Genomic DNA, 21431 nt, shown 5'->3' with positions numbered 1-21431 from the left:
TCCAGGACCCTGTGCGGCGGGGACATTATGTCCGAGTAATGTTGGACCCAAGTCACCAGGTCCCGCACCGGGATACTCTCGTTTTGCACTACAATGTGTGCCTTTCTCTCCAGCGTCTGCCTGGACAAGGGAACGACTTTAAAGCCGTGCCATTCATCGTTTACCGAATGTCTTAAACGTTCCTCGAGAAAGGCCTCCATACCGTGCTGGGAGAGAAAGGACACATCATAATACGGCGGAGGGTCCCCTGGAGCCAGGATCGCAAAGAGGTCCGCCGGCCTTATTCCCATGTCAAGGAGGTATTTAGTAAATTGCTTTCTATTCGGAACGGGAGTGTGGGCATGATCCCATTTGAGCCGAATGACATTCCTCCGACCTGGGGTGCCGTCTTCCAATCCTGTCTCCAGGGGAGCTACAACCCTCCTACCCGGAGCAGCGCCTCTAACCACTCTTGAGTAAGTTACCGGACGAGCCGCTGAAGTACTTTGGGCCGAGGCTGCCAGAGGAGCAAGGGCCCCGGGATTCCGGGCAGGACCGAGTTCGGGAAAACCGACTCTCATCACACTTTCTAACTCTGGCAACCTCGGCTCCTCCACAGCGCTCTCACTGGTACCCACCACAACACCACCATCAGTGTTAGTGTTCGTACCCACACCTTCCCTGGCAGCACCTATTCCAGCTGCAGAGATTACAGCATCTGTCTGGTCGGGGCTGACTGCAGTGGAGGCGGGGGGAGGGGGAGGCCCACACCTGGGGGCATTCGGCCCGAGCCCGAATATGGTCTCCATCCACTCCGTCTCTCCTGAAAAGGAAAATCTCGTAATGGTTTCATTACGTACTGTAAATTTCTTGCCGTCTGCTCGAAACTCGAGCTGGAGGCCACATCCGGGGTCACCCGAGCCTACCAGGTGCAGGCCTCCATAATATCCCCCCGGCTCCACTGCCAACACTACAGCCTCACCAGAGTGTTCGTCTATAACCACTAATTTGGTCTTTTCTAGCCTGTATGTAAGATCAATTGTCTTAAATTCTGTGACGATATCGTCAATTATCAACGGGGGTGGTTCTGGGTGTTTATCTTTTTTTTTCTTCTTCCTCCCCCCTTTTTTACTCCCCTCTCTATCCTCAGTTATGAAGTCTGAGAGAAGGTTTCTCTTAAAGAGAGGGTCAAGGTCTCTATACCCTCTACCCTCCCCCCCAGGGGCACCTCCACCCCCTTTTTGTACCATCAGGATCTCTCCTCCCTCACACTCCTGTACAAAGGCAGGGGGACCCTCTTCACCCTGGACACCCTCCCCACCTTGAGTACCCTGAGAGGATACGTCCGTCTCCTCCACCACAGACAATTTTCCACACTTTCTCCTTCTTTTACCAACATTAATACTTAATTTTCTTAATTTGCTCTCTCTATTTTTCCCTTTTTTCTTAATTCTTTTTTTTGGCAATTTATCAGAAAATACACGTTTAGTCTCACCCTTCAGGTGTTCAGCGTCCTCTACTCCACTGTGGTCCTCAGGAGAACTTGTATTTCCTTCCTCAGCAGAGGATGGAAGGAACTCCTGAGCAGGCTGGTCACCGTCACTTTCAACGACATCCATATGATTAGCAGGCTCAGACTGCTCAGACCCATTACCTTGGGAAACATTCCCATCTATGAACTCTTCAACAGATAAGTCCATGTCCAGGCTTGGTTGCATGGCCAAACACAATATTTCCTTACTTTGTTCTTCACTAAGAGACGAATCCACGAGTCCCAGGAAAGCTGCCCCATTTCCTTCCAAATCTTCTTGCAACATTGCAGTAGTGGTTGCCACGGCGATTTGTGTAGCTCCAGGTTGCCTTCTCTGGACCCCGATTCCACCATCCTTCTCATCTGCATATTCCCCGCCTTCAGCGGCCATCTTGCCCTGTGGTAACTGTTTTTCCGCATCCTCAGCCTCCAGCAAGAGTGGGGATGCATCCCCTGCATCACCATACTGCATTCCGTTTTCTCCTCCACTCTCTTCTATAGGAATTCCGCCATCAGTTTTAATAGAAAGGTTTCCGCCTTCACCACCATCAGAATTGCTAGCAGTTCCGCCTTCCTGCGGGTCTTTGGTCGCATTGACCGCTTCAGAACCTCCGCATTGACGCGGAATTACCGCTACATCAATGGAGACTGAGTTTCCGCCTCCTCCCGCATTGCCACCAATGGCGTTCCCGCATTCAGGCGGAAAGGGCACCGCTGGCGTCACTTCTGCCCCGCTCACCGGAAGCTGGCCTGGCGTGGACAGGGCACCTCGCGGCAGGCCAGCGCCATCTTGCTGGGACGTCTTCTGAGGCAGGGAGCTTTCCCATTGATCCTGGGCGCACAGCCCTGCTCCCAGCTTCACCCCAGACCCCACACCAGCCACCATAGGTGACTCTGATGTCAGGTCCAAAGATCCACCAGAAGCAGAGACCGTGCGAACGCCCAGGGAGGCCACTGCAGCTGCGGCCACACCACCACCTCCAGGTAAGTCAGAGGGGAGCATGCCAGCCACAGCGGAGACAGCACTAGCACCGCCACCCACTGCCTCACCGGGGACCCCAGCAGCACCCACGCCACCAGGACCCCCAGTAGCAGGGGCAGCGGCACCAGCACCATCAGCACTCACCTGGATGCTCGCCACAGGGCCCGGTACCAGCATCCCCTGTACCTCACTTCCACTCTTTCCCTCCATGGGGTCTTCAGCGTGCACCCTCTGCCCGGGTGGGATGGGGGACTGGGACACCTCCTCCTTCATCCACGGTGGCCTCTCCGGGGGGGTGCACTCATCCTCAATGATTACACAGTCATCTTCTGTGTCGCTGTCGTCCACATCCTGCTCAGGCATAAGCATTTGCTTGAACCTTTTTCTGTATTTTAGTTGCTCGGCAAAGGGACCGCCAACCCTCTCGAGTTCTGCTAACTTCAATTTCTGTTTTATAATCTCTCTCCTTAGGTCCACCATCTCCTTGTCCTGCCATAGCAAGTCAGGTTTCCATTTGATGCCGTAACGGAATCTTGCTCTCCCAAAGCTATATCTCAGCTCTCCTAAGGCCTCCTCACAGGCTTTCACAGCCTTGACCCAGGCCACGACATTGTTCACGATGTCCTCTCCCGAGGAACCTTCCTCATCCCCCAGGTGAGTTGGTGAAGTAGTAGGGGGGGAATGAGCTGGCCGCTCCATGGCTGGAGCGGCCAGTTAGCCTAGGCCAAGCTCCTGCCCGGCAAGGCCCGGAGCAGGGACTTCAGGTGAAAACTGTGCCCAAGAAAAGCACTCCAAGGCTGGACTCGGCTCTGCAGATCAAAGACCTCCCCTGGAAGTCCAGGAGCTCTCCTAACACACGTCCTCCTCCTATGGTAAGGATTAGAGTGTGAGCTCCTCTGAGGACAGTCAGTGACATGACTATGTACTCTGTAAAGTACTGCAGAAGAGGTCAGTGCTATATAAATACACAATAATAATAATATGATAGGACATTAGACTATGACTATGGTAGGATTAGATTGTGAGCTCCTCTGAGGACAGTCAGTGACATGACTATGTACTCTGTAATGTGCTGCAGAGGATGTCAGTCAGTGCTGTATAAATACATAATAATAATAATAATAATATGGTAGGACATTAGACTATGACTATGGTAGGATTAGAGTGTGAGCTCCTCTGAGGACAGTCAGTGACATGACTATGTACTCTGTAATGTGCTGCAGAGGATGTCAGTGCTGTATAAATACATAATAATAATAATAATAATAATAATAATAATAATATGGTAGGACATTAGACTATGACTATGGTAGGATTACATGGAAGCAGGAGATTTGGGCGCATGAGACAAGTGGACAAAAAGGGCGCCCCATTCAAGGGCGCCGAACAGGGAAAAAAAGGCGCCGGAGATTATTAACGTTTTAACAAACGCAGCCCGGAGATTTTTAAGGATTTATAACTATGTTTGTGATGATTTAACTTTACAAAATGAGCCCGTGACGAATAACGTTTATAAAGATAATAAATCACTATTTCTAAAACATTTCTAAAACATTATTATCCACCCCAAAAAATTAATTACATTTTTTTTATTTACATTTTTTATTTATTAATGTCTGTAAAACATTATTATCCAAAGGGGGTCTTAGGTTTAGGCACCAACAGGGGGGTCTTAGGTTTAGGCACCAACAGGGGGTCTAGGGGTTAGGGATAGGTACAGGGAGGGTTTTTAACTAACGTAAATATAAGTTTCAGTTTACAAATAGGGAAGATTAACGTTTTAAGAATTGCCGATCTCATACACATTATTTAGTGATTTATAAATTCTTAAAACACTATTTGTAAATGAAATTCTACACAATATTTCAATAAACGATAATACTGTTTATCGTTTACACCACGCGTCCTTTTTTCCCGACGCCCTTTTTTGATGTACGCGGATTACATAGTGAGCTCCTCTGAGGACAGTCAGTGACATGACTTAGTACTCTGTAATGTGCTGCAGAGGATGTCAGTGCTGTATAAATACATAATAATAATAATAATAATAATAATAATATGGTAAGACATTAGACTATGACTATGGTAGGATTAGATTGTGAGCTCCTCTGAGGACAGTCAGTGACATGACTATGTACTCTGTAATGTGCTGCAGGAGATGTCAGTGCTATATAAATACATAATAATATGGTAGGACATTAGGCTATGACTATGGTAGGATTAGAGTGTGAGCTCCCCTGAGGACTGTCGGTGACATGACTATGTACTCTGTACAGTGCTGCAGGAGATGTCAGTGCTATATAAATACATAATAATATGGTAGGACATTAGACTATAACTATGATAGGATTAGATTGTGAGCTCCTCTGAGGACAGTCAGTGACATGACTATGTACTCTGTAAAGCACTGCAGAAGATGCCAGTGCTATATAAATACCAATAATAATAATAATAATAATATAGTAATCGGATTCCTTACGGAGCTGCTGACCAGTGGTTTATTCCCCAGCTTCATCCTGATGATATCCATGACCTGAGGACGATACAAGCAGAGGCTCAGCTATAATGAAGGTTTATAAAGGAATTCCAACATGATCCTTTATCAGTAAGAATGTGCAGTCTCCCTTCTCTAGTGGCACAGTAGATATTTCCCTCTCATTCCCATGAAGACACACATGGCTATTTTATGACTCATAAAGGAATATATACTTATTGTGCTGCATGAAACTAGTTTCTTACAACTGCCCAGTTCACCTTTTCTCCTCAAGAAATCGTTGTTTTACATTAGGGCCCATTTCCATTACAAAGCGTCACATTGCATGCTTTTTTCCCGTGTTTTTTTCTTTTTTGTGCATTTTCCTGTGTTGCACTTTTTACCCAAAAACATACAGATAAGCAGGGCCGGATTTACCATAAGGCACTGCAGGCATGTGCCTACAGGCGCCTGATGAGGGAAAGGCGGCTCCCTCCCCGAGCACCTCCCTCCCTTCTTCTTTATGCAGAGTCCCAATGAAAGGGCACCTCTAGCTACTTAATATTGAGGGTACTTCTGGCTACCTAATACTAAGTGAGACCTGTAGCTACCTATGATGGGCAAGGGAAGTATGACAGAAGTGACAACTGGCACAGCCAGCACATTTGCGGTGCAGTTTGGTGGGGGTTTGTAGGGTCATAGAGGGCGAAGCATTAGGGTGCCAGGACATCTGTGTCTATGATGTAAATCCGGGCCTGCAGATAAGTTAATTGGTTTCCCCCTAAATTGGCCCTAGACTACGATACATACTCTGTCTACACGGTACATACTCTACGATACATACATATATAACTAAGGTGGGGATTAGATTGTGAGCCCCTCTGGCAAACACTTAGTGACAGGACAATATATACTCTGTACAGCGCTACGGAAAATGTCAAAGCTATATAAATACTAAAATAAAAATACGTCTTTTTGGTATGTGCTGAAAATGTACGCAAATAACTTTAGAAATAGAAAAGGTGAGAACTCATGATGCGTGGTATTGGTCAAATAGTGTCCATTTCGATTTTGAGCAGGAAAGGATCAGAGCAGAGTCCAAATCCCATTAAAATCAATGGCAACAGAAATCAAATGGGCATTAGGCGTTCACAAAAAGAAAGAGAAAAAGATAAGAATAAGAGCCATTGTGATTCTGTAACGGCATGCAGCGGTTTACATTTATTTTAGCTGTGTGGCAGATGTACATGCAAAGGATGGGCACACCCCCTCACCCCACTGACCTGCCCACTGCATGCAGATACACTGGAACAGCTGACAGGAAGTGCTCCCTACAGCTTCCTGTGTGCAGTGTTCCCTCGGTCTACTCCAGTTTATACCATACACTTCCGGGGTTACAAAACAGTGAAAGTTCAAACTTGCAACGGAGACTTATTCACAGGGCAAATTAAGCTAAAATAATTATTATTATTATTATTATTGTTGTATCTGGCAAATACTAACCTTTTTGTCCAAGAGGCACCCAAATAGCAATAAGAAGAAGCCCTGTGGAAAGCAATGAAACGTTACATACATTTTATTTGAAAAGATAAACTAAACGTTATCTTCACTTGCTTTTTTAACCATTATATCCATAAAGATGAGATACCGCGATACCGCGGCCCAGGAAGTACTTCCTATTCCTATACTTGGCATCCTATTGGTGAAAGCTAACAGAGGTGGGGAGCGGCGGGGGGAGCCTGGAATCCATGCGGAGATGCTATGAGGCTGACTGACAGCCTCACATAAATAAAGCAGGCTGGCGACAAGCAGATTATTATCGCTAGCCTGGCGATCTTTTAAGAATGTGCAGCATGGCGCAGGGGGAGGGGGGGGGGCTCTGCAGCGGCGATACAATGACCCAGAGGTATGTCATTGTGCACACAACATGCCTCTGGGTCCTATTAGGATTATAGTATGACACCTCGGGTTCTCTTTAACCTCCCTGGTGGTAAGCTCGTACTGAGCACGGGCTATGCCGCGCAGGAGGATTTCTCAGGCCTCCTGGGCCGATTCACATAATTTTTTTTTGCAACACGCAGCTAGCACTTTGCTAGCTGCGTGTGGATTCCGATCGCCGCTGCTACCCGCCGATTACCCACCGATTAGCCGCGCCGCGCCGCCCCCCCCAGACCCCGTGCGCTGCCTGGCCAATCAGTGCCAGGCAGCGCTGAGGGGTGGATCGGGACTCCCTTTGATGTCACGACATCGATGACGTCGGTGACGTCATTCCGCCCCGTCGCCATGGCGACAGGGGAAGCACTTCAGGAAATCCAACGGGATTTCCTGATCAAAGATCGCCGGAGGCGATCGAAGCTGGCGGGGGGATGCCACTGCACAGCGGCTATCATGTAGCGAGCCCTAGGCTCGCTACATGATGTAAAAAATTTTTTTTTTAAACTGCTGTGCTGCCCCCTGGCGGTTTCTAATAGACCGCCAGGAGGGTTAAAAGGCCCTGCAGCTCCATGCAGCTATTCAGGTGTAGCTTGGTTTAGATGTGCTGCCTCTCCTCTCTGCTGTGTACAAAGAAGAACTGGACTTGGGATGGGGAACATGAGGGACCTTGAAGACAATGAGCAGCATCAGGAGTCTGTGGAAGAGGACATTAGCCCACCATGTGCTTCATACACTTGTCTTTCCCTCGAATACTTAGTTGGCTGATCCAGTTTGCCATTCTCTGTCACACTTCTTGTGGGAACTGATAATTTAGAAACAGGGGCATAAGTACAGATCACAGCGCCCCCTAGCAAAACTTTGGTGCCCCCCCTCCCCCAATGTTTACACTGCTTCCCTACCCCTGGCGACCCTAATAGCCTGGAGGCCCATCTCACAAGGGCCACTGTAGCTACTATGATCTTCACACCCATAACATGTGTAGCCACAAAAACATCTAGCATGAAGGAGGGTCCCCTGTATCCCAGGGAGTGAAGGTTAGTAGTTTGGGGGCCCCTCACTGCTCTCGGCCCCCTGCGATTTCAGGGGCTACTCCCTTATAGTTATTCCCCAATTGATGAAACAGACTAAGGGCTTGTGCACACCAAGAGCGCTTCTGAGCGCTTTTAAAAACGCTAGAGCTTTAAAAAGCGCTTGGCTAATGTATTAGAGTGCGATGGAGCACACCAGAGCGATGTGATTTTCTCCCAAACGCAAACACGGGTCCTGCAGAATTTCTGCTGATTTCTGAGGCGATTCAGTATAGGAAAGTGGAAAATCGCTCTGAAAAGCGCTAGATCAGAGTGATTTTCCAAGTGTTTCTGTGTCAAAACCAGTACACTAGCAGGAAAAACAAAATGCTACACAAAAACTCTCCAAAAATTGCTAGGTATAGATAAAAAAATCGCTAGGCACATGACTAGAATCGCTCTAAAAATCACTCCAAAAAGCGCTGTGTTTGCGATTACGCTAATAAATTCAATGTGCCGCTATAGCAATGCCTGAAATTGTACGTTTTTTATTTTTAGCAGCAGGGTCAGTAAGCGTTAGGTGTAGGGGAGGGGTTAAGGTTAGGCATCAGTAGTGGGAGGGTTCAGAGAATAAGCTTAGGTTCCAATAAAGTAAAATATTGGTATGTTTTACAATCATTTTTTTACAGTGTAATAGTAAAATATCGGTAAATTTACTGATATTCTACTATTGGGTTTTATTGGCACCCACATTTTTGGGCACCCTTTTTTGATGTACGTCTGTACTGTCCCTGTGTAACATTGTTTAATGTCGTAATGTCTCCCCTATCTATTGTACAGCGCTGCATAAGTGGCGCTTTATAAATAAAGTTTAATAACATGTTACTGTCGCCATAAGATAGACGACAATAAAATCTGAATTATTAAGGAAACAAGTTCTATGCAGGACACAACTGCTAAGTCATTAACCTTTCAGAAATACTCTCTATGATCTAATATGACCCAGGTACAAGCCGTAAACCCTTGTACCCTAGTATAAGACAACATTTCAATAAATCCGGGCAAGTTTTGCAGGATCTTTTGGGGATTTGTGCTTTAGGACAGGTAAATCCAAGGTCATAGATCAAGGTTTGTCTATGTATTTGTTATAGGCCAAACAAAATGTTTTTGATATGTAAAAAAATTCCTTTCAGAGGTGTAAGAAGTTGTGGTTGTGTGAATGAAAATTGCTAAGTGTGGTCATTAAACCGCTGGTGCGGAACAGTGGTTACCAAGGACAACCACTATCATCAATTATTTCAAGAGGAACTTACCTGTAGGGGGTTGAGGATGACAAAAATGTATTGTATGATTAAAGAATCTGTGCCAGCCAAGTTTGTGAATAGAGGTATCCCAATCGCCCAGGTCAAGCCAAACTGTGGAGTGCAAAAGAGAACTGCCTTTGCCATCTTTTTCAGAACCTCTTCATCTTCATGCCTCCCTTCCGACACAGATGGCCTCAGCAGTTTTTGGACCACAATGAGAAGCACTAGGAAATTCAGGCTCAATATTACTATAGTTGGGATGTAAAAGGTCATGATGGCCCCAGAATCTATGTTTAGCCAACACAAATCTCTCCTTCTGTAGTTCCTCGGAAAATACACCATGAATGTGCTCATGGCTATAGCTACTGGACAGAGGTATCCCAGCATGACAGAGAGAGTCACAAACTCTGTTCTGGTAACGTGGTGGAAAACAAAGACCAACCGACCAGCCAGGTATAAGCTTTGAACCAAGGTCCAGCAGAAGAATCCCATCAGAGAAAGATGATTGCAGAACGTGAGAGCTGTGCAGAGACGATCTTGGGCAGAGGCATTGATGTAGTTGATTGCTAAGGATGTAACCATGCTAATTAGAAGGAAGCCAGACATATGAAGAATGGCCACGTGTCTATAGACTGCCACCGTTTTATTTGCGTTCTTCAAAAGGATCCCCTGTATGGCTATACAAATCACGAGAGATGCTATGGAAATGACAAGCCCGATTTGTGTGATGTCTTCCAGTATGGGAGAATTAACAGCATCTTCCAGTATGGAACTTGACATTAGCACGGCAAAAGATGTCAAGTGATTGCACTTGCAGCCGGTAGAGCCATTCCTTATTTCTGTAAGACAACCTGATGGTGACCACTGATTGGAAAGGAGGTCCCAGTAGACACATACAGCAGTCTTGTCACATGTCCTATTCCCACACGTGAAGGTCATGTTTAGGTTGGCTGAGTGGTAGCTAACATTATTTACCTCCATCAGATATATTTGAATGTCACTGGCCAAAAAGTAGTCCATAGTTTTCCCACTAAAGTCGTACTGGCTGCTAAAGTTACCAACCTGTCGGCTGTAAGTCATATATACTATGCTAATGGAACATCCAGAAGGGTAATCCTTGCCGATACTGGGCAGGGATACATTGGTTGATAAGTCGATGGGCAGGACTCCGTTGTCTTCTAGATCCTTACAAGTGCTGTTTATGCCTTTCAGTTCAAAATTCTCATAGGATTTACTGAAGGGTTGTTGGGTGGGTGACATTACTGAAAAGATGTTCTCAAGACAACGTAGTAGTTGTGGCCCAAGGATCTTTTCTGAAGCAACTGATGGCTCTGAAGACACGTCAGTGATCAGCTCATCAACAACGGAAAGAATTTTCTGCAAAATGGAAAAAAGGCCAACATGTAACATTTTAATTTAAAAGCATTAAAGAACTTATAGTGATATCTTGTTTAATTGCCTATTGTCCCTTCAAATCAAAGAGCAAATCCATACTTACCTTACCTGTACACAGGGGCGTAACTAGAAATCACTGGGCCCCCCTGAAACACTTTGGATAACAATGAATATACAAGGCTGCGCTGCCCACTCAATCCTATCACAATTTGCAACACCAATCTCCCAAATCCCCTTCTCAGTTATTTGTATCTTATCAGTCCAATACTGCAGTGTCCAAAAATAGTTCCTGTGTCTCAGTATTTAAAGTTCCACAGGTTGATATTCAGAGCTTACTGCAGCCAAGTTTGCTGTAATATGTGGTGGGATCGCTGTGTCAGGGTTCCAGATGTCAGGATATGTCAAGTAGATGAACTGCGCTCTCCACCTTCCTATAAGACAACATACAAATGGCACATAGCGTGACTCCATACACATGCACTTTGCCACATACAGTCAATCACCACTGTGACAATTGTGCTCGTGTCGCACTCGTGTATCCACTCCCAATATAGATTGCGCTCACCAAACAGCAGCCACCTCAGACTCAGGTGGGTCTAGCGTATTTTTCACACATAAGCTCCAGGCATATTTAAAATCCTCAATGATCTGTTTAATGTCGCTTTGATCCTCTCCGGAATCATGAAATTGTAAAACACATAAAATACATCATAGTGTAATCTGCATAAAAAAAACACATGATAGCCCGCGCAGTGAATGCGCACTCACTTATATCTTCTTGTCATATGGCACATCATATAGGCGGCAGCGAGATCTGTCCTGGCCTCCGGGCATGGGGTGAACGGCGTCCCGTATCCCTCCTGGTACCCTTTTGCCTGGTCTGCGCTGACTCGCGTCCTCCTCGCTAAGCTGTTCCTCAAACACTTCCTAGTGCAGGGGCCCCTGATGAGTCTGACTAGACGAAACGCGTAGGGCGGAGCTACGGCCGGCGCGTCTGACGTCACTGCACTAGGAAGTGTTTGAGGAACAGCTTAGCGAGGAGGACGCGAGTCAGCGCAGACCAGGCAAAAGGGTACCAGGAGGGATACGGGACGCCGTTCACCCCATGCCCGGAGGCCAGGACAGATCTCGCTGCCGCCTATATGATGTGCCATATGACAAGAAGATATAAGTGAGTGCGCATTCACTGCGCGGGCTATCATGTGTTTTTTTTATGCAGATTACACTATGATGTATTTTATGTGTTTTACAATTTCATGATTCCGGAGAGGATCAAAGCGACATTAAACAGATCATTGAGGATTTTAAATATGCCTGGAGCTTATGTGTGAAAAATACGCTAGACCCACCTGAGTCTGAGGTGGCTGCTGTTTGGTGAGCGCAATCTATATTGGGAGTGGATACACGAGTGCGACACGAGCACAATTGTCACAGTGGTGATTGACTGTATGTGGCAAAGTGCATGTGTATGGAGTCACGCTATGTGCCATTTGTATGTTGTCTTATAGGAAGGTGGAGAGCGCAGTTCATCTACTTGACACACGAAACACTTTGGATGGGGCCCCTCTTACCAAACGCCCATCATCAACCAGCCCCCCCCCCCCCTTTTTTTTTTTGCACAGGTAAGCTGAGACCCAATGTTATTCAGTTGGCTAGACCAGTGTTTCTCAACATTTTATTGGTATGTACCCCTTATAAAACCCCGTACCCCCTGGCCTGGTGGGCCAGAGCGGCTCGTTTTTCCCCCAAACGCAAACTCGGGGGCTGAAGCATATTTTAGATTTCTGAGGCGTTTCTGCCTCAATGTAATGTATAGGAAAGTGGAAAACAGCTCTGAAAAACGCTAGATCAGAGCGGTTTTCCAGGCGGTATTGTTACAGAAGCTGTTCAGTAACAGCTGTACTGTAACAATATATGTAATCTGCTACACAAAAACGCTACCAAAAATGCTAGGCATGTTTAGAAACTTTATCTAAACATGCCTAGAATCGCTCTGAAATCTGCTCCAAAAACCTCTAGCGTTTTGCAGATCTGCTGAGGTTTTTGGTGCACTGGCCCATATATGGTGTGGCGAAAACGCATACAGAAAACTGACAGACGACTGTGCTCCCAGTCTCAGCTTATTACACTCACTCTGCCCTCCTCTGATGGAGAAAAACTAGCTCTGCAGAATCCTCCAGCATCCCTACAGTACACAGCACTTGGGAGAGGGTGCAGAGGCTGGGGGCAGGTCATGGTACACAAGACTCTGCTGAACATTGAATAGTGACTGTCTTCAAATCTTTGTCCACAAAACTTTGTACGATCCCTTATCAGTGGCTGAGCAGATGCAGTCATTAGAACAATTGTGCAGAGAGCAGAAAGCTTTTTTTCTCTTTGCCCTTAGTGGTCAGTCTCTCTGAATGGGGCCCCCTGTGGCTTCTGGGCCCCCCCGCTGCTGCATCCCTTGCAGGGTCTTTTGTTACGCCCCTACCTGTACAATCCCCATGTTCTCCTTCATTGGGCATCTGAGTATATTATGCTATCTGAAAAAGTGGAATCTTTTTGGCCACCATTTTCTCCCATATCGTGAATGGAGACCCTTTCCTATCCGAAATGTTTGAACCCCCTGATGGCTACAGATTCAGATAAATGATGAAGAGGACCACTTCAAGGGCCTTGTGATGCTACTCTAAAGGACCACTTCAAGGGCCTTGTGATGCTACTCTAAAGGTGGTCATATTTCTGGCGATGTTATATACGGATTGACCATCCATTCAATCATTTTATCGAATCAGGTGCATATCAGTGCCACAACATGAATGGCCGATCAATGATTTGATCGATTTCGGGTTAAAAGTGCACAATCATGTGTGTGGCAGTAATGGCATTCGATATCATGATGAGCAAGATATGCGACAGACCCCCGGTTGCTGTTCCCCCAAGTGTAAATGTGCCCCTTTCCCTCTCCTATACAGTTCCCTGGTGTCTAGTGGTTCCCCTCCCTTCCCTATACAGTTTCCTGGTGTCTATTGGCCCCCTTTCCTCCCCTATACATTTTCCTGGTGTCTAGAACCCCTTTCTCTCTCCTATACAGTTCCCTGGTGTCTAGTGGTACCCCTCCCTTCCCTATACAGTTCCCTGGTGTTTATTGGCCCCCTTTCCTCTCCTATACATTTTCCTGGTGTCTAGAGCCCATTCCCTCTCCTATACAGTTCCCTAGTGTCTATTGGCCTCCTTTCCTCCCCTATACATTTTCCTATGGTCTAGTGCCCCTTTCCCTCTCCTACACAGTTCCCTGGTGTCTAGTGGTTCCCCTCCCTTCCCTATACAGTTTCCTGGTGTCTATTGGCCCCCTTTCCTCCCCTATACATTTTCCTGGTGTCTAGAGCCCATTCCCTCTCCTATACAGTTCCCTGGTGTCTATTGGCCCCCTTTCCTCCCCTATACATTTCCCTGGTGTCTAGAGCCCATTCCCTCTCCTATACAGTTCCCTGGTGTCTATTGGCCCCCTTTCCTCCCCTATACATTTCCCTGGTGTCTAGAGCCCATTCCCTCTCCTATACAGTTCCCTGCCGTCTATTGGCCCCCTTTCCTCCCCTATACATTTCCCTGGTGTCTAGAGCCCATTCCCTCTCCTATACAGTTCCCTGGTGTCTATTGGCCTCCTTTCCTCCCCTATACATTTTCCTGGTGTCTAGAACCCCTTTCCCTCCCCTATACAGTTCCCTGGTGTCTAGTGTCTCCCCTCGCTGCGTACATCAAAAAAGGTTAAGGAAAGGTGGGGGGAAAGGCGGGGGGTGGGGGGAAATCGCACAGGCGATTAACCATTCAATAGCAACATGTGTTTAGGGATGCGCAGCCTTTCCCCACACCTTTCCTTAACTTTGTAACTATGTAACTGTCAGGTTAGCTGCTCCCAGCCCCTCCTCCTGAGTTTCCTGTTTGCATGATAAGTAGTAGCAGATTTGCATGTGATTTGCATCTGGATTGAATGTGAAGTGTGCAGAAAATCTATTTAGGTGCTGCACACTGAGCTGGTGGTCATTTCAGATGCAGCCTTAGTGGTATGCGCTGGCGTTCTCCTCGCACATCAAAAAAGGTGCCCAGAAATTTGGGAGCCCAGGAAATCCGATAGTAGAATATTGATTGATTTACTGATATTTTACTAATAAAGTGTAAAAAGCGATTGTAAAATATCAATGTTAAAGGACCACTCCAGCAGAAAAAAGTAAGCAATCAAAATCTGACAGAACCAACAGGTTTTTAACCACTCTAACTCCTCATGGGGGCTTCTGAGGGTTTTCTTTGCTTTCAAAAGCATTTCCTGAACGGCAGTTTAATTACCAAAACAGTAAGATGCCGGACAGCTTCCCTACTCACTTTCACACTAATTTGGCAGTTAGACTTTGCAACTGCTGCTCAGGAAATGCTTTTGACAACAAAGAAAACCCTGAGAATCCACCATGAGGAGATGGACTAGTCCAAAACTTGTCAGATCTTTCAGATTTTAACTGCTTACTTCTTTTGCTGGAGTGGTCCTCTAAGTACCGATATTTTACTATAGGTAAACCTAAGCCTATTCTCTCAGTGAACCCTCTCACTATCAATGCCTTACCCCACGTCTAACCCCACCCCGCAAACTCCCTCCCCCTTACGGCTAACCTTAAAGGACAACTGTAGGGAGGCGGCCATGTTTTTTTTTTACCTTTTGTGCAATACCAGTTGCCTGGCTGTCCTGCTAATCCTCTGTCTCTAATGCTTTTAGCCATAGGCCCTGAACAAGCATGCAGCATATCGGGTGTTTCCGACATTAATATCGGAACTGACAAGATTAGCTGCATGCTTGTTTCTGGTGTTATTCAAACACTATTGCATCCAAAGACATTAGCAGGGCTGCCAGGAAACTGGTGTTACTTAAGGAGGAATAAATATGGCAGCCTCCTTATACCTCTCCCTACAGTTGTCCTTTAACCCTTCCGACTCCACGGCTAAACTTAACAATCCCTGCCACCGCAAATTCTGTACCCATGGCTAACATTAACCCTTCTTACCCCATGGTTACCTTAATGCTTCCTTACCAATGGCTAACCTTAACCATCCCCAATGTAAATTTTTGGCGCCACCATAAGGACGCCATCAGTAAGGTGGGGACATATATACAGGTATACTGTAAATACCAGGTCCCAATCCCAATATTTCCCCTTCTTACCGATAAATGTAATGGGCCCCAATGGCGGGCGTTCAAATTTCCTGCTTACCCTCTCGCTCCCCTATACAGTTTCCTGATGTCTAGTGATTTCCACGCCTATGTAATTACATGGTGTCTAATGTCTCCCCTCCCTCCCCAATGCAGTTCCCTGGTGTCTGGTGGTTCCTCCCCTACCCTACAAAGATCCTTGGTGTCTACTGATCTTTCGTCCCTCCCCTATTGCATCTAATGTCTAATCTATTGAAAAAAAAACAATCATAAATGTGCAACCACCTAACGTCTTCAGTACTTTCAGAGTTTTGAGGAGATGTAGTGAAGCAGAGGTGAGCTCCTGAGCTTCCCTGTTGGTCAGTAAAATCGGTCATCACATTAAAGGTCCAACAAGGAGGATTAAAAGGTCAAAGGAGGGCTTTCTCCTGACACTGGGGATTTCCTCCTGACACTCCGGCCTAGTCCGCCCATGATGCCAAGTGAGGCGACTTCCTCAGGCGGCAGAAGTCTGAGGGAAGCACCAAGCAGAAACAGGAAGTGAAGAGAGTGCCTGGCCAACCTATACTGGGGGCAACTGTACCTAGCTCCAATACTGGGGGCACCTATACCTGGCTACCTACCTATACTGAGGGTGTTTGGGAGGGGCTCACTGCAGCTATAACATGCGGTGCAAATTGTCGCATCATCACAAGTTTGCCTCAGGCAGCAAAAATTCTACTACCGGCCTCTGCTGACAGCAGTGTTAACCACCCTGGCGTTCTGATTAAATCGCCAGGGTGGCTGCGGGAGGGTTTTTTTTAAATAAAAAAAAAACTATTTCATGCAGCCAACTGAAAGTTGGCTGCATGAAAGCCCACTAGAGGGCGCTCCGGAGGCGTTCTTCCGATCGCCTCCGGCGCCCAGAATAAACAAGGAAGGCCGCAATGAGCGGCCTTCCTTGTTTTGCTTACATCGTCGCCATAGCGACGAGCGGAGTGACGTCATCGACGTCAGCCGACGTCCTGACGTCAGCCGCCTCCGATCCAGCCCTTAGCGCTGGCCGGAACTTTTTGTTCCGGCTACGCTGGGCTCAGGCGGCTGGGGGGACCCTCTTTCGCCGCTGCTCGCGGCAGATCGCCGCAGAGCGGCTGCGATCAGGCAGCACACGCGGCTGGCAAAGTGCCGGCTGCGTGTGCTGCTTTTTATTTGATGAAAATCGGCCCAGCAGGGCCTGAGCGGCAGCCTCCGGCGGTGTTGGACGAGCTGAGCTCGTCCAGACCGCTCAGGTGGTTAATGTGCCTTTCATTATGTTATGAAGTAAACTGATTTTGACATAGTCTTCTGTCGGTGATCTGTGTACAACACTTACTTGCACGGTGCTCTCATTAAACCGGAGGTTGGCCAGGGCAGCGTTTTTGGTAATATTTCCCAAGATATAGAGAACCAGAGGAACCTCGTCTTGCTGGAAGTTAGCCGGGGAGCTTGTGGTGTACCTCCAGAGGGACTCTATGATGCCAAGTCCGGAGAAGTCCAGCTGGTTCTAGGAGTAAAGACACATTATAACATGGACTGGAGAATAACATGAGAGAGGCAGATCATTGTACCGTGATCGCCATTGAAGACGGAAGCAAGTAGAGGTTTCTGGGGTCACCATATATTGGCTTGCCGCTTACTCTACAGACCGGTAAAACACAAATCACAATTGTAGCAAAACAAAAACCCAAAAAAGTGTAGAAAAACAAGACTTTTCTAGCAAAGCTTTCCAGTTTTACCAGCAGTGGGAGCTCTAACCAAACAGCACGTTTGTCATTTGTAATATTCTTCTGATTATTACAGATGAGCCACATACTTCCGAAGCAGGTCAGTTAGACCCCAGCGGCGCATGGTTAAACTGGGCGTAACATAGAATGCAATGTGAATTGATGCTATTGGCGCCCAGTGGGTGGTCGGTTAGAGTCAGGCATCGATATAGGAAGGGTTCAACCTAGAATAGGGTTAGGTTAAGCGATAGTAAAATATCAGTAAAAATTACTGATATTCTACTCTAGTATTACCTATTGCCCAATAGTAGAATATCGGTAATTTTATTTTATTCTAACTGCGTTTGAACAGGAATAATAGGAAAACAATGGAAAAATGCATTATTTCTCAGTTTGGGGCCATTATAGTTTTAAAATAATACATGCTACCGTAATTAAAACCTACACATTTTATTTGCCCATTTGTCCCGGTTATTGCAACATTTAAAATGTTTCCCTAGTACAATGTATGGCACCAATATTTTATTTGGGAATAAAGGTGCATTTTTCCAGTTTTGCGTCCATCACTAATTACAAGCCCATAATTTATTATGTTATTAAATAACAGTAATATAACTTTTTTGACATACTGTACATATTAACCACTTCTGTGCCAGGGGGTGGTTTGCCTGATCGGTGCTGCGTGGACTCTCCAGCCCGTAGCACCGATCAGATAGCAGCCAGGGCGATCAGACTACCCCCCTTTTTTCCCCACTAGGGGGATGTCCTGCTGGGGGGGTCTGATCGCCGCCGGCTGTTTGCGCTTGCGGGGGGGGGGCTCTTCAAAGCCCCCCTCCGCAGCGCTTCCTGGCCTCCTTCCCTCTCCCTTCCCTCTCCCTCCTGCGCCGGATAGGACAGGCTTCAGCCTATCAGGTGCCGGCGATCCCCGGCCAATCAGAGGCCGGGGATCGCCGATCTCCGCTACGGCGCTGCTGCGCAGCAGCGCCGTATACATGTAAACAGCGGGGAAGATCTTCCCCGCGTATTTACATTTACCCTGCGAGCCGCGATCGGCGGCTCGCAGGGTGTTCACGGGGACACCCGCCGTGAGCTGACATGGAACGGCCGCTCGGACGAGCGGCCGTTTCCATGGTATCCACTTCAGGATTCAGGGGCGTAGTTAAGCGTACGCCGAATCCTGAAGTGGTTAAAAAAGTTCAGTCCCTAAGGTAAATATTTATGTATTTTTTTTTATTGTATTTTGTTTTTGTACCCAACATTTTTGGAGGTAACTATTGGGGAGTGTGGGAGGTAAGGGGTTCATTTTGAATGTAAAAAAGATATATTTTCATTAAAAAAACGTTTGTAGATGTAATTTTACTATTTTGCCACTAGATGTTCTCACGCGTAACTTCCCTATGCGTAGCATTACTATGCAAACAGGAAGTAATGCGTGGACGTGTAAGTATTGGTTTTTGAGAATGACGGCACCATGTCATTTGATGGCTGCGGCTATTCACACGGGGACATAGATTAATGAATGGGAAAGCGTGGGGGGATGGGATGAGTGGAGCGCGTAGCAGCAAGGGACGTAGTTCCTCGTCTCGGGGGAGGGGAAGTGGGGGTAAGGCTCCCTGCACACTGCAGATCCGTTTTCTGATTCTGATTCCGATTCCGTTTCCGATTTTCAATTCCGATTTTTCCCTGAATACATTCAACAGAAAAACGGATCAAAAAACGCAGCATGCAGTAAAGATTAAAAATCGGAATCAGAATCGGAGGTAAAAACCGATTAAAAATTGGAATCGGAAATGCATGCAGTGTGCAAGAGGCCTAAAGCAGGTTCGTAGGGATGTAGATACTCATCTCGGAGGAGGGGAAGTGGTTATTGTGTGTGGCAATAATCTGTTTTGAGGATGCTTGATGCGCTTCCTCAGGAATTGCACACAACATTCCAGAACAAAAGCCTGGAGTCCAACCAACTTAGCTGAAAGGCCAGCGTGTCTTATGGGGAGACACAGGAAAGAGGTGGCGACACATTAAATTAAATTGCACGACATAACTTGGATAATGACGTTTGTAATAGTAGCTATCTGGATGTGAATCCTTATGGAACTTTTAGATCTTCATTCATTCCAGTTGGAGATTTTTTGGTATGAATAAACCCCTAATTATGGAGCTTAACATGTGTAGTAATAAATACATTTTTATATTGAGTCTTATAATTTAATGCATTGTCAATGTTGTTATGTTCCTTAGAGAACTAGGAACACAGCAAATTCTCCACGAATGGTGTCAAACACAGGAGATCATTTTTTAGCAATGTTGAGGAAGCTGGTGGCTTCCATGTCATCTTAGAAGAAGGAAAGTGAACTTACCATTGATGCATTCATCATCCATAGCTGCAGAATGGTCTGATTGATGAAGTTTATGTTTGTTGCTGCTATAAAACAAAGATATCAGTATACCTTCCACCCTTCCGGGACAAGAAACAAGGAATTTTTTTAGCCCAAATATATTTGGACAAAAGAAATACCCACACCCTCATTACGCCTTAACCATACCCCCGGCCACACCTTCATCACACCTCCAGCCACACCTTCATCTCATTTCCAGCCACACCCTCGATACACCTTCTGTTACCCCTTAACCATACCCCCAGCCACACCTTCATCACACCTCCAGCCACACCTTCATTTCACTCCTAGGCACATCCTCATTACACCTCCTGTTACCCCTTAACCATACCTCCAGCCACATGTTCATCACACCTCCAGCCACACCTTCATCACACCTCCAGCCACACCTTCATCACACCTCCAGCCACATCTTCATCACACCCCCAGCCACACCTTCATCACACCTCCAGCCACACCTTCATCTCACTCCTAGGCACATCCTCATTACACCTCCTGTTACCCCTTAACCATACCTCCAGCCACACCTTTATCACACCTCCAGCCACACCTTCATCACACCTCCAGCCACACCTTCATCACACCTCCAGCCACATCTTCATCACACCCCAGCCACACCTTCATCAAACCTCCAGCCACACCTTCATCTCACTTCCAGCCACACCCTCATTACACCTTCTGTTACCCCTTAACCATACCCCCAGCCACACCTTCATCACACCTCCAGCCACACCTTCATCTCATTTTCAGCCACACCCTCATTATACCTTCTGTTACCCCTTAACCATACCCCCAGCCACACCTTCATCACACCTCCAGCCACACCTTCATCACACCTCCAGCCACACCTTCATCTCATTTTCAGCCACACCCTCATTACACCTTCTGTTACCCCTTAACCATACCCCCAGCCACACCTTCATCACACCTCCAGCCACACCTTCATCTCATTTTCAGCCACACCCTCATTACACCTTCTGTTACCCCTTAACCATACCCCCAGCCACATCTTCATCACACCCCAGCCACACCTTCATCAAACCTCCAGCCACACCTTCATCTCACTTCCAGCCACACCCTCATTACACCTTCTGTTACCCCTTAACCATACCCCCAGCCACACCTTCATCACACCTCCAGCCACACCTTCATCTCATTTTCAGCCACACCCTCATTACACCTTCTGTTACCCCTTAACCATACCCCCAGCCACACCTTCATCACACCCCCAGCCACACCTTCATCACACCTCCAGCCACACCTTCATCACACCTCCAGCCACACCTTCATCTCACTTCCAGCCACACCCTCATTACACCTTCTGTTACCCCTTAACCATACCCCCAGCCACACCTCCAGCCACATCTTCATCTCACTCCAGGCACATCCTCATTACATCTCCTGTTACCCCTTAACCATACCTCTAGTAACACCTTCCTCACATCTCCAGCCACACCTTCATCTGACAGCCAGAAACATTCTTATTACATCTTCTGTTACCCCTTAAC

At 46.8% G+C, this 21431-nt stretch overlaps 1 protein-coding gene across 4 annotated transcripts in view; it reads right to left on the bottom strand.

The window, feature by feature from the left end:
• The window catches only part of LOC137571147 (uncharacterized), a 164382-nt gene that overhangs the window by 9625 nt on the left and 133326 nt on the right, over positions 1-21431 (bottom strand). For 2 of the 4 annotated variants that reach the window (XM_068279917.1, XM_068279916.1), the window contains exons 4-8: positions 19885-19949; positions 17137-17307; positions 9221-10588; positions 6469-6510; positions 4972-5025 (exon numbers count right to left, since the gene is read on the bottom strand). In XM_068279917.1, the coding sequence (XP_068136018.1) occupies positions 4972-5025; positions 6469-6510; positions 9221-10588; positions 17137-17307; positions 19885-19949 (1700 nt within the window). The remainder of the gene's footprint in view (positions 1-4971; positions 5026-6468; positions 6511-9220; positions 10589-17136; positions 17308-19884; positions 19950-21431) is intronic. The other 2 variants (XM_068279919.1, XM_068279918.1) reach the window with 2 other exon arrangements.

Source organism: Hyperolius riggenbachi, chromosome 4 (genome assembly GCF_040937935.1).
Source record: "Hyperolius riggenbachi isolate aHypRig1 chromosome 4, aHypRig1.pri, whole genome shotgun sequence".
Taxonomy (NCBI): Eukaryota; Metazoa; Chordata; class Amphibia; order Anura; family Hyperoliidae; genus Hyperolius; species Hyperolius riggenbachi.
Note: the sequence above shows the minus strand (reverse complement) of the source record. Positions and strands in the feature narration are given on the sequence as shown.